The 15,002-nt window shown below is 38.5% G+C and overlaps 1 protein-coding gene across 2 annotated transcripts in view; it reads right to left on the bottom strand.

The window, feature by feature from the left end:
• Positions 1-15,002, bottom strand: part of LOC109624774 (glypican-6-like) — a 116,204-nt gene that overhangs the window by 55,351 nt on the left and 45,851 nt on the right. For both annotated transcript variants that reach the window (XM_020079679.2, XM_069525227.1), the window contains exon 3: positions 231-622. In XM_020079679.2, the coding sequence (XP_019935238.2) occupies positions 231-622 (392 nt within the window). The remainder of the gene's footprint in view (positions 1-230; positions 623-15,002) is intronic.

Here is a 15,002-nt window from a genome sequence, read left to right as displayed (position 1 = left end):
CAAACTCTAGCTTTTGTGTGTTTACTTTGAGCACTGCAGCAGAAAACAGAATAGATTCAAAGTAGAAAAAACTAATAAAATATAGCCAGAGTTATGAAAGAGATATGTTCATTTGCAGGCAGTTATAATTTGAAATCATATTTTCGATGCATGTTACTTTTATTTTATTTAGACTCACTTAAATTTGAGCAACTAAACAACCATTAAAGCTGACGTGAAAAGAAACTCACCTTGGCGACTCTGTTGGCGACTTCCCGACCGACCATGAGGCCCTGCACAAACGTCCGGGCAGCGATGAAGGCCCTGGTGACCTGGGCCTTGAGTTTCCTGGGCACATCCCCGAAGGGCTTTAGCTGATCAGTGTATTTACTGACGCACTCCAGGTAGTCGTCTGTGAAGTGGTACTGGGAGTTGAGCAACTGGAACATGCGCTCCAGCAGTCGGGCCCAGAAGTCGTTCAGCATCTCCTCCAGGTTGACGTTACCTCCCGTGTAGTAGCGCTTCAGCTCAGTGAACAGATCCTGGAACACCTCTGAGTTCTGCATGTACAGCTTCCCATACGTGCGCGTGAACATACTGTTGAGAGACTTCTCCGAATTGTCCAGAAGCTCCAGGAAAAACTCTAGATGGATGGGTGGTTTGGGGAGAGGAGGGGGGCAGAAAGGAAACGCAGTCTTGGTCATTATGCAGACATTTACTGTATCTCATGTCTTTTCCTACAATGTGAACTGGACAAAAGGCTTCAAAAGCACAAGAGGAAGAGAACAACATACTGTTGTATATCTTAAATCTAACGGCACTTAATGGTTCTGTCTATAAAGAGCAATTCATAGCAGCCAACAATGGGTACTTTATTATGTGAAGAAAGTTAGTCCAAAAGCATTAATAATTTAACAGCAGAAAATAATGGGCCAAAAGGACTATGAATGATTAATGTAAAGGTTCTGATTGCATATTGTAACAAAATATTCATAAGTTTTAGACACAGACACTAGTATACATTATCATCCTGAGCGCCCACCATCATTCTGCATTCGATTCTCACTGAAACTATTTGTTTGTCCAGCGAGGCAGCTGGCCTATGAGCCCATGATTAAATATTGTGTTACAGTATATTGAAAGAAGCTTCATTCACATTGAATTATGTGAACAGAGCGCAAAACGTCAGGCACGAAACTTTAACATGAGACCAGGACATCTGCTCCGTTGATATTACTGTGTTTGCCATTCATTCAGCACACACACCTTAAATAAATGAAATGTAATAAATGTTTGTTAAGCTTATTCAAAGATAAATAAAAAAAAAAAATTATTTTGTAGTTACTGTGCTTAATTTTAGACGATTCAACAGAAGAAAAAATCCTTTTAAAAACATGTTTTTTTCATTTAACGTGGCAAATGTGATATTGTTGTAAGTCATGTCAAGAAGAACAGATGTTGCTAGTATGTGATAACAACTGTGTGGGATTGTGCCATTGTGGTGTGTCAACATTATACAAAGGTTCAGGGAACTAGCATTAGCCATCTCGCTTGCATCTAAATGTGGCAACTGCAAATGAGTAAACTGTGAAGACTCGGCAATGAAGAGTCCTTTGACCTTAACACTCCATCCATTACAAAATTCACACTTCCTGGAGAACAGTAATGTGGGTGAGGGATGACTGCATCAGTCATAACATGATGACTGCATGTTATTTACATTTCTTCTTTTTTACGGTTTTGACCAAATAACAAAACAAGTTAAACGAAACACCACATGCTGAGTTCTTATTTTTAACTTTAGTGCCTTCTTTTGCATTGTAAGTTACTTCTGAGGCATCAACATTCATCAATTTATATTTAACATTCACATAAACTATTGATTCTCTGTCATCCGCCCCACACGCCTTTCTTCCATGAGAGCACCTGATCTCTGGAGCATTAACTCATCTAACAAAGAGAAAATCAGAGGAGAGAAAAAGCTGAATTAGCTGGGGAGTCTCACTGAAGCCTTGCTAATAGGATCCCATGTTCCTGACTGCACAAGCATAACTGTGGGGAAGCTCATAACACAACTCTCCATGCACAAATGTCAAATATTCCACCATCCTCCTTTGTAAACAAACACGCTGCAGACATTTTACGTGTCATGGTTTCCAATCAAGCATTTAGGGGCTTTTCTGCTGCTTGGATATTCTGGCTGGCTGACATTTCTTTTTATTTGCGATAGCAGTCACACCCCTACATGGCCTTATCTCATTCTAATAAAACAATTCCCCTCTGTGATATGACTAAACCATATGGCGTGATGAATCAGATCACATGTAGCAGACATGTTTACAGTGAAGCAGAGCTGCACTGTATTCAATCAAGAAAAACAAAAATCAAAGAAACGTTCTGACAAATGCAAAAACATGAAACAAGACACAAACAATGGGATCTTAGCAAGAGTCTGAAGATTAGCATTTCATGACTGTTTAACTTGATTTAAAATTTTAGTTAGTTGGAGTTGAGACTGAGCTGAAGAAAAAGGGCAATTTAAATACCAATTCAAATTATTAATTAATTAAGTCTTCATTTTGTTGTTTTCTTTAAATATACATCCATACTCTCATACTACTAGCCTTATACATGTCCTCTGGTTCTAAATGCTAAATGTTAAGGTTTGCTTGCCCACTAGTTAACTGGAGAGTTACAGCTGATGTTAAACTGCCCTGTTCTTGTATTACTCAACCAATTATCTTTTCTTTGAGTTGAGATGATGAAACATGTCTGCACCTAAAATATTCCCACCTTTTTGGAGGGCACTGGAAATAAATACAATATATTGCTACTACTAACACACATAATGACCTGCAATTTGTCCCTTCTAATTACTCTGTACTCTCACTCCTCCATATCTGCATAGGACATTAAACATTATCTGGTCAACTGCAATTATGCTCGTGAAAGAAAGCCACTCAAGTGCTAAAAAGGAAAATCTGAACTCAAAAGATAAATTCTGTTCAACACAGACTGATTGTACTGATAATAAGTATTAGTGTTTGAAGATAGTGTAAATTAAAGGCTGCTGAAAGACAATAACATAGATGATGTAATTTGATTAAATAACCTTTCCATCACAACAACATGGAGGCTTTGATGGTGTTTTACCTCCAGGCAGGTGTAAGCCAGTGCTGACTGACATGATAATACAGTATGCAGCTGCTGCTGGATTGTGGTTATTGATTTCCCAATCAAAATGAGGTTAAATGACTGACTTCAGTGGTCTTCTCCTTTTCAGGCCTTAATGGATACAAACCCTGTCCGATACAGAGCAGCAGCACTTCACAACCATACGGGATCCTGTCAACACTGCACTTTCTTTTTTACACTAGCTTTTACGCCTTTGAAAGAGAAGTCTACCGTATGTTGAAAAAGGGGCAGATCATTTTGAAAGATTAAGATACAATCAAGTAAACCAGCTGACTGAAATTTAAAGTTGTACATCCAGAAACCAAGAGTTCTATAATAAACACTGTTTTAACCATCACCTTTCTCTTGTTTAACTGTTGTCTTTTTATGTGATTTCAAGACCGTATACTTGGAAAACAGACGGCACAGAGGGCTTCGGAGTTTCAGATAGCAGCTACAGCTTGCCAACACATGAGGAGAGAATTGCTCTCCACTGGCCAAAATACATATTTAGCGAGGGAATTATCATTGAGAGTTATTGACCTTGGATAACATTCAGCTATTTGGCCCTTAGTGTCTTAATACTTGGAAACATGGCAAAACATGGGTGTATTCTTACTGACACAATACTTTCAGGAATCATCCCACATTCACATCCCTTGAGTAATGAAGGTTATAACAATCAAAGTCAGTTGGAATAGACTTTATGTGAGATGTGGCAAGAAAATGGAAAAATCAAGCCAACAAAGGTTGAGATAATTCCAATGTCACATCTGAACATTTTGTCTTCTTATTGAACAACATTAAAGTTATATTAAAATACAACACAATGGCAGTGTGGAATCTTTTTCAAATACCAACAAACTCATCTTAAAATGAGAATACTAGTCAAATATTTAAAACCCTTCATTTTCTAAACATAGAGCCTTGGGTTTCACTAAAGTCATGCTTCCTCTTGACTTCAATGTAATTTACTCTGAGTTTTTATCATCTGTTTTCTCCAATGTGTGAAGACAAGAATGCACTTGTGAGTCAACTGCCACATTGGAGATGGTTTCCGTGAATTCTGAACACCTGGATAAAGACAAAATCGCCAGTGCATTGTAAATATATCATGTTCACTCCACAAAACATTTCAAAAATGTTTTCTTGAGAGGTCGATGATCCTTGAGTGTGCCAGGTAGAAAATATATTAAATTATTAAATGTAGATTTACAGTATCTATAAGAGTCTTTAATCATAGAACAACCTTTGAAAAGCTCTTCAGGCCATATGAATAAGTTCTTATCTTTAATCTAACAATAACCTTTTATTTTTAATGAATTTTATGTAACATCTTAGGTCGGTAACATATTGTTTAGTTCTTGAAAGAGTACACAAAGGTTTATTGCATAAAATTGCTTTATAAGAATTACTTTTATCTTACAGCTATTAGTTTTGTATTCTTAGCGGAAATGGTAAAAAGACAATGAATTAAAAGCTTAATAATGAATATAACAACTGTGGTAAAGTGAGCCACCACATTAGTGCAAGCACTAATTTAAGCTGGAGTTGGTAATTTTCCACATTGCACACAAAATATGGTTCATACCCTTGAAGTAATTCTGAGTGTGAAGAATCAATTTTCTCTGAGAGCAGCACAAAGTGCTCCTTTGATATCTGGCCTAATTACTGTAAATAATTATGATTAATAAAGGTGACCTTTCTGTTGCTCTGATAATAACACTTTATCCACAGAAAGTGAACCATTCATTTTACTTCTGCTATCTCAAAACAATAGAATCTCTAAAGTTTATTAAGATGTATTAAGACCAATTTTCAATTAATGGCACAAGAGTGTTGAATAACCAGAGGGTAGCACTGTACACAGCTTACGAGACACAGCAGGTATTTATGAACCAGATTCAGCATCACGGGGGAACAATCAGAGTTTCATTCATTTGAATGTTTATTTAATCATAACTTTATCTTTTCTAAATGCCCGTCACCGTCTGATACAATTTAAGATTTTACATAGATTGCATTATTCAAACATAAAACTAAACAGATTTTTCTGGATGTGCCAGCACAGTGCGATAAATGTGGCTGAACAGAGGCCACTCTTATACACAGTTAATATATACAAAATATATTCATATATATATATATATATATATATATATATATATAAATATATATATATTCATATATATGTTAATCTACGATTCTTCTGTATGTTTGCTTGACTTGTGAGAGACTTGTGAGAGAGAAAAAAAATAAGAGAAGGGTACCTATCTGGATGCCTTCCTTGATTCTGATTTAAGTCTTCACAATAAACAGTTTGAAATATAGAAATGTCCAACTCCACCGTTAAATAGAAACCATATATTCATGATACCTGTTTTTATCTCTGATATCGACATCAGACTCTATGTGGTGCCGCGTGCTGACAGCAGCACTGGTTCTTATTCAAGTGTTTGAACAGAATCAATGGAACCACTTCAACAGAAAGTTAGCACTGGTGAGTGTCTGTCGAAACTGCTGCGGTTTCTTGTGGTAATTTTCTCAAGTGAAGTCCACATGAGCACCATCACCAAGAAGGAAAATGCTACACGGAAACTTGGCAGTAAAAAATAACCATGTTTGTCAGTTGGTGTGCAGAAATAACTAAATCATGCGCATAATTCAGATTGTCCCTTTAGATTGTGGTCTGTCAGTTTGTCATGTATATTAGTATAAACACAAAATTGTTTAAACTGATTATTTAAACATCAACCAATCAATCAATCTGTCTTCCTTCCTTTAAAACAGGGGCAATGAGTATTACCCATAGGCGCACCTACAATACAATTCAGAGAGGCCATATCAGACCTTCACGACTACACTACACAACTGTCCGTCTCTCTCAGCCATTTATTCTTCACACCATTCTAAATCTCTTTTTACTGGTCACCTTCATGGCTGACCAATGCAAATTGTGCTGGCACCAGCCGTCATTCTGACCTTGTGATCCAGATCCTCTTACAGACAGTAAGTGTGCCATATTCCAGGTTGGAGACAAAGGTGTCACATTTCATCCGCCGCTATGTTCAATGTGTTAATGTATTTGAGTCAATCATGAACAGCTGTCATATATTTTAACATTGGTTAAATTACATATCTTTAAAATACGGAAAGCATTGATCCAGAAAACATAAACCGGATAAAATCCAGTTTGTTTCTGTGCAGGTGAGAGAGCACTGGAGAGGCAGAGGCACCTGTCAGCGAGATAACACCACATGTGACAGCCGGCGACTACACCACCATTGAGCCCACTGCTGCTGGTGGAGAAATTGACCGTCTATAAAAAGCACTTTCCTTTTGATTGTGAGGAAGTGGCACCGACACCTGATGTTTATCTTTGATGTCTGAGATTGTTGACAACTTAAACACGAGACACACGAGGGCATGTGTAGCATGAGCGCAACACAGCAATTTTACAGTGCGACTTAGATGTTCAGATGGAAATATGCTTTTCCACCCTGTCCTCATCTATATCTCCTCCGCTCTGTTGAACCCATCAGTCATTCCTTTCGCTTTTCTTTCTTTTTGCTTGAGATGAAATGTTGCAGTGGAATTTGAAATACAAAAGATATACTGAAAGAATATATTGAAAATGATGATTTTATTTTATATTCTGGATTATCAAACCATTTCAACAGCTAGTTCCGGAACTGTGACTGCAGTTATGGCTTTCAACAGCATGTTTAAACTTTGTGCACTGTGCACATATGGAGCAGGCAAAACAAGCCCCAGTAACTTCCATCTCATTGTTAATGACAATTTAAAGCCAGAGAGCTTCTATTCCACAACAGACACATGAAATGACCATATTATTTTATCTATTAGTCATTGTTTTCAAATGCTACATCAAAATGTGTGTGTGTGTGTGATTATATAGTTTTTTGCACTGAACAGACTGAGAGTAGGCAAACAATCCTTAAACATGTTTGGTTGTTTCCTCATTTGTGTATAATTAATTTGGTATTTGAGGCAAACCAAACAATAATCAGGACTGACCATGATCTAGTTAAATGTTTTTTAAAAACATTATTGCATAAAAACAATTTGTTCTTACATCGTCTTTCTCCTTAGACAGAGGGTTTAATTGACTCCCAATGTTAACTCCCTCAACAAATGTCTTATTAACCCTTCTATAATGACTTGCATTGAACAATATGTTTTCAGGGTCACATGCAGGACAGGTTTGTGGAATTGGACACAAACATGACAGTAACTTTTCCGCAAAAACCCAAATCAAACATTTCTTCGAGGTCACATTCTCTGGGATTTAAAATGGTTGAAATTGTAAAACACTCAAGGGAATACAGAGTAATGTGAAATGACTTTTGAAAGTGCAGAATTGCTGTAAGACAGTATACAAAGCTATAACTATTTCCTACTTCACTTCACGACATACATTTTATTCATAACTGCACTTTACATTGCTTCTGATTTTCTGCACATGAGAACCCTGACTATATGTTTGTCCACGATTCATTAAACATTCAGAAACATCTGTTTTCAATCACATCCATGTTGATGAATCCCAATCATGCATTAATGGGAAGCACCATAACAAGACCTTAATTATCATGAATTAACATATCCCTATGACACTGGAAGAGAAATGTCATATTAGTCCGTTGAGAATCCCCCAGGCAATAGTGGGAATTTAAAATCCAACTATCTTGAGCAGAAGCACAAAGAGCCGTGACACTGGATCTGGACCCAGGTGGTGTTCCAGAAATAAATAAAACCAGATACGTGACAAAAAACCACAAGAATCCAGTTGCATGGCACATATCCAGCCCCTCCCCTCAATGCTGCTTTATAACAGACACACAAATCTAAATGATGCATGCAAAACCTCAAACCTTATTCCAGGGGAAATCACTACATTTCCAGATTTTATCCTTTTATTTATAAAAGTGAATTTGCTGATTTCTCCTCCTTCATTTAAACAGGACTCTGGACTTGCTCTCCTGTAGTAATGGACCATGGTGTTGACAAGATGGCTGCCGAGTAGAGCTGTGATGGTAGAGAGTGTCAGCAGTGTTACACAGTGTTCAGGCACAGACTGATCACATTAAATTCACACTGTCCCAACAACTTAGGCAAAGGCGTAAACCAACTTTGAAAAAAAAGTTCACTTTTAAGATGTTCTATTTTAGCCGTAACAAGAAAAAATAATTTCTTTGATATATCAACAGTTTCTGAACCTAATTTATAAAGAACGAACTGCACCTCACTGACCAGCATTAATAACACATGTTTTATTTCATCACAGGTTTCACTAAATCAGCGTGTGCATCACTGTCAGCCTCTGCCTCCAAACGACTTCTGATGAATAATGAAGTTATTAGATTGATCTCAGGCAATGCATGTACTGTGCATTTTGTCTGTTCAATAAGCATTAACATAACAATACGTGAATAATATGACATCAAAGTACATACATCATCTCATAATATATCAGTACACACTAAGTCAGGCAGCGGTGCATGACACCACCTGATTTTCCTAAGGCATCGGTTATATCAAGATCAATGCAATATTCCAATACTCAAAGGGGCTTCGTGTTTCTTTCATCACAAAATAGTGAGAAAATTCACAATTGAGAGTTGAGATGCGGAGCACGAATAGATTTACAGCTATATGTTCACTTGAGTTTTATCTCTCAACTCCACGTTTCCTGTATTCAGATGTGTCTGTATTGGCATTTCAAAACTGTATAAGGATAAAAAGCTACTGAACTTCGACATTTAAAGTCGGCCTGAATTTTCCCTCCCCCTGCTTCGATGTATTCATTCCTGCTGTGAACAGGGAGTTTGGAATGAATTGTTTACATGAAACGTGCATAGAGCAGATATTGATTTAACGGTGGGTCAGTTCATCACACATTGTTCATCAATCATAATCAAATTCACTTTAAACTATGAGTGAGAGAAAACAGATGAGTGAATACATGAATACCAAAGCCCTCGATCCCCAGACAATAACACTCCATGCACTTTGATGACAATGCATTTTACACTGATGACATTCTCTGCAATGATGCCGCACAGAGCCGGTGACCAGGTGTTAAAAATCCATTCTCTGCACATACTTGATGCATATCACACTGGAGCTGACAGCGTCGATGCTAGGGACTTGTAATTAAAGCCCAGTGTTGCAACATAAAGAGGAATGGGAGGCAGGTTTCGCACTACCCATCAATCACACAGTGGCAGCTCATTTAAAACATCTTTAAAATTAAAGTTGCAGCAGCTCCTGCCTTTTACAAAGAGCAATTGTTTTCTGACAGCTAAGTGAATCTCTGCTGGAGAAGGGGTTGAGTGTGGAGGACTTTCACGCAGAGAGCTGACACAGAGAATTGAGAAGGAGCCTGTTCTCTGTTCTCAAAGAAATAACTGGCTGTACTTGATGCTCTCTGATAGCAGTGGGAGGGGGGGGGGGGGGGGGGGTCACATATTCGCCTTGGATAATGGGCTTTTAGACATAATGGCACAAAGCCAGCTCGCCAAAACAGACAAATTTCACAATCTGGCATCTGTTGCATTAAAAGATGTTAGGTGGTGTCCAAATGTACCATCTGGCTGCAGGATGAGTGGGAATCCATGCAGGTTTCATCCTGATTTATAAGTTGGTTGGGAGACAATTTGTATCCAATAATTTGCACAAATGCATTAGTAAAATAAACAAAGACAAAAAATATCATCCTCATTAACTGTTATTCTGTCTAAATATAAATTGAATTGGAGTAGCTAACTGCTGCCGTCATGTGGAAATAAATAAAAGGCAGGAATCCGAAGCATGGACATAACTCAGTTTTTCATCAAATCAAGTTTAGTACGAAAAAGACTGAATTTAAAGCAAAAGGACCAAAAAAGACAGAGATGATGATTCGTCTTTAGTCTGTACAGATGATTTTTAAACATTAAATCAGTTAATTTATCTCCAAGAGCAGCACAACACATAAAGATTTACTCTCTGATACAGTATAATTGGTACAGAACCACATATTCATATTCATTTTGCATTCCTCGTAAGACGAACTACTGTTAGTGGTATTTTTTTTTTGTAACGTTAACAGACCTGAACCTGAACATCACCTTCTTTATAATAATTATTAAATTATATAAATATATTATAATATAATTATTAAGCCAAATCAAAAAAAAATGTCTGTACCCAAACGTGCAGTGTGATGCCGGCTCCAGCATTAGAAGCAGCAGGCAGCACGATAAAAGAAAAACTGAATCATTTAAAGAGAGCAGTGATTTGTGATCGCCTCCAGTCTGAATACGACAGGACAATGGTAGTTTTAAACTTGCTGAGTGATGGTGTGAACCAGGAGGGAGTTGCCTTTTAAATAAAGCATGGTGGTAAAGCATATGAGAGGGCTGACGCTAAGGGCCATGACTTTGGTATAATAATGAAATAAGAGAGTGGGGAGAGAAAAGGACGTGGTCTTTGCTGACTGATGTTTCAATAAGCTCCAACGAATGGTGACAATCGTTTCTACACAACCAGTGCATGTACAGTATACAGATATCCAGAGCTACCAAATGTGGCCATTTCTTATTGATTGTGTGTGAGGAGATATGACATATTGACCATCACATGACCACCTTAAGCCACTTTTCACGGCCTGAAGTCTGGACTATTTCCTGAAATCTTCAGGCTGTATGTGAGAACACAAATGTCTGTGTCAGTTGCTCTGGATTTTTTCCAGAACCTTTCCTGTCTGGAAACTCTCATGAATGAGCCCATGTGAGGATACAACAAGAAAATTCACAATGGGCTTGTTGTTTCTAACACGTGTCGGATGAAAAAGTGGGAGAACACAAATATCTCAGGATGAACAAGACGTGCCATTCACATAGAAGATGCCGACCAAGATGTCAATAATGTGCTGCAAACAAAAAACACTGATTTCCACAGTTTAATTCATACGTCACATCCTAACTCCTGCACACTCGTCTGAGGCACCGACGCCTCCTGAATGTTTTGAACATTTTCCTGCTGTTGTGACCACGTCTCACCCGCAGCATCTCCTGCTGTGTTCTTCGTACGTGCAATGCAATCTTCTAATGCACTCATCTTGATTTGATGGTTTGTGTTTCCCTCTTCACACTGGGCAGCAGTCCTGAAACTCCGCTAATAAATTGTCTGATCCAATCTGAGAACCCCACCATTACCGTTTTCTGACAACCTCATCACATGAGGACACCATGAACAAACAAAGCAGTGAAATTATTAGCCAGAAAATGAGTATCATGGTTTGGAAGGTTGTAATGATGTTGTGTAGCTCACACGGTTTGTCGGTTTTGATCTTTTTCCCTGATCTGTGTCAAAACAACAAACCTCAGCTCTTCTAGCTCCATTCATCAGCCCCGCCACCCACCGGCAGCAGGTGACAAGGGTGGAAGCAGATGAGTGCAGGCTACATTGGCTTTTCACAGTAAACCACAGGAGCGAGGCGCATGTTCTGTGGACTCCAGAACATGCAGGTCAAGAAACAGTGACACGTGTTTCTCTCCTCTTCTTCATTCAGGAGGTGAAATTATATTTTAAGTGTCTTTTTATTTCCAATTGAAATTGTGGTTCCTAAACATTCCTAAACATTGCACTGTATAATAAACAGTTTAATATTAACATTAATAATAGTAGATGTTAATAAGGTTGTTATGGTTGGTTTAGTTTACACGGTAAAGTTAGTAAAAGCTTGGATTGCTGGGAAAAAGAAACCAACGTTCGAAACAGAGTTTTTTCATTGCAGCCATTTCAAGGATGTTGGTGCACATGTTCCCACATGGAAGGCACAGTCGCAGGGATTTCAGTATCATCAGAAAAAGGAAAATAGGGCCATTGTTTGCCCTTGGAGGCGAATTTGAGCTGCAATGTATTTGCATCTTGCAACTCACAGGGACATCTGTTTTCTCTTGGGAGAGTCTTAACTACTCTCCATTGCTGAACTGACGGCACACTGTGGGGGGGACCTCTGCTTTGTAACAGGAAAGAAAGGATGTGATGTGATAGAGAGATGCTCGACCCCAACACACCCACTGATAACGAATTCCTTCCTAATCTCAACTGACCCACTGTGAGCCTTTCTTCCTCAACAACAACAACAACCACCCCTCTCTTGTGTGAGCGTGTCATTCATCATGATTCACGTTCTGTGCATTTGATTTATCAACAACAAAAACACCTTACAGGTTGTTTTGGAATTAACTTAAAATAGAATAAATTAAATACAAATGACATAAAAAAATGGACAAAGTTAATTTAAACCTACATGATGCGTTTGAGTTTCAACCTTCACGCTTGCTCAAAGGCTCATTCTATTTAAAACCTCACACAAATATAAAAGATTCATTGGTCACACACTCATGCACAGGGTGGTGTTAACCTGACTTTGATAAAAAGGCTAATGTGCAATAAAGAATCAATTATTCAAATAAGACCAAAAATAATGAAAATTGCCATTTTCAAGTATCAATATGCTCTACAATGACAGAGACTGTCTGGTTTGTATTATTTAACAATGATGGGAGATACAAATACTAATAAACTATTCAGCACATTCCTTCCACAAGTACGTCTACACCAATCAGCCCCCCCATTAAAACTGGGTTAGCTGTTGTTGGGAGGCAGTGAATATGTAAACTGCTTTCCTTAAGTTATTGTTCAATAGATATAAAGTACAAACTTAACCTTGTTGCTTGAGATGGTGCAATAGTGACTCTGAATACGACCATTGGGGATAATTTTCCTTCAGAACCACCTACAGTATCAACCAAGATTGAGCTTTGAGGAGTTCCTGTCACCGTCTCTAAGCACTAAAATAATTGTCCTTGAGGAAATTAATTACCTTTGTGCACTGTTGCACTGTGTGTGGGAAGTGATTTAGAGTTAATGAAAGCTGAAGCACTGTCATCTCTCCCACTGTCCCTCATTTTTCAGGCTAATACAGTCAACTGAACGGGTTGGGCCGCTCCGTGTTGCTCTGAACCAAGCGTGTTGGTGCACAGGAGGATTTAACAGATTCTGGTTTTTGAAAGAAAATAAGGAACCGTGAAGATAATTCTGTTACAGCAATCTGTTGAATTTGGGGGTAAAATCATCTCGGTCATGCAGATGTTTTTTTTTATATCTTTGCAAAACAAGCAGCAGCTTCCATCACAATGAACATTTGTAATTTGTGAAATTAATGAGTGACGGCAAATTTCATTACACTTGAAAGATTAAGATAAGATAATGAAGGATGTGAGAATTCGTACTGTTATCAGAGGAAACGTTCAGAGCAATTAAATAAAACAAGAAATGATCAAAACCCAAAGCGTTTGTTAACCTCTGAGACTTGAGTGTTCAAACTGGAGAAAGTTGCGGATGTGAAATTAGAAGGGGATGTTTATTGGCTGATAATCTTCCCTCTGAATTGCAACATAACTGCACCAGCTTCCATTAACACAACAAAGAATGCACACTCGCATAATCACCACAAAACAATCAAGCACATCAGGACACTTCAGCCCGAAAAACAGGTGGAGAGAATAGGTTGCTAAATTTAACAGTGATCTAAATCTAAATCAACCAAATTGAACTGTTTCAAGGAATTGTACCCAACTTGAGAGAAAACTGACTCATAGACAATGTCCTCTTTCCCCCCTAATGTATTGAGTGACTGCACCGCACCCGTTCCCATTGCAGTGTGATCCTCTTATTTGTTGTAAATAGGGCCCATCAGCCTGAGGCTCAAGAATAGAGGGTGAAATCCTCCACTTTCACCGACTGCTGTGTCTCGCATCTGAGGGGATATGAAGGTGAGGCAGAGCCAAGGTGGCTGCAGGCGAGCGACGACTGCCAGGCAAAAACTAATTAGCATGGACTGTGTTGAATGGGGGAGCATTAGTGGAGCTGCAGTTAATAACAGCTACAGCAGCAAGTGAGTAGCAGGTGGGGCATGAGCTTTTAGAACAGTTGTGTTTGGTGGTGGCCACTGTTTGTCCTGAAACAGACATTACTTCTGCTGTGAACGGGAGGAATTATGTGTCCCCAGTTTTTTAAGTGCCATGTTTGTCCCGCCACACATTTGCACTTGAGCAAACATTACTTGAGCAACTTAAATAAAAACTATTTGATGTGGACTTTTTTTTAGCTCGGTCCACGTCCTATCCACTAGCACAGCGGACACAGGATTTATGACCTATACTGCACTCACCCACAAGGTGCCGATTACGATGCGTTGGCTTCACTTTCGAGGAACTATCATGTCCATCTTGATAAACAGTCTATGTCCACATACATACATTTGACCCTTAATGCCCAAGTGGCAATCCAAGGTATTAGGAGAAATATGCAAAACTAGAGACAGGGTATCTAGAACTGCAAACAATGATTATTACTCTGTATTGTGACTTTTTTATCCATATTTGTTAAATTGTCCAACAGTAATCAATGTGTGCATTCAGCTGTTTTACTTATCTCCAAAGATGAGGCAGTAAAGCACAGTGCTATTTGCAGTAAAGATGTAAATACAACATTATTTATCATCGTGTCGTAGGAGGAATCATGGTTATTAACAGGGTTATCGTATTAATAATGCAGCAATTATCATAAAAGTTACACGTCACACACCCATTAGATACAGAAATAGCATCCTTTAATGGCTTTCATTGTTTGCCATCCTGACCTCCTCCCCCTCTCTCCCGTCCTCCCTCAGGCCAACATCATTTTGTTTTGCACATCACTGCCGTGAGCAGGTCGAGAAATTAAGTACAGAAAATGAAGCAGATGCCCATTTGCTGAGTGACAGTGGGCAG

The sequence above is a fragment of the Paralichthys olivaceus genome, chromosome 1 (genome assembly GCF_024713975.1).
Source record: "Paralichthys olivaceus isolate ysfri-2021 chromosome 1, ASM2471397v2, whole genome shotgun sequence".
NCBI classification, from domain to species: Eukaryota; Metazoa; Chordata; class Actinopteri; order Pleuronectiformes; family Paralichthyidae; genus Paralichthys; species Paralichthys olivaceus.
This window is presented reverse-complemented; position numbering and strand designations above follow the sequence as displayed.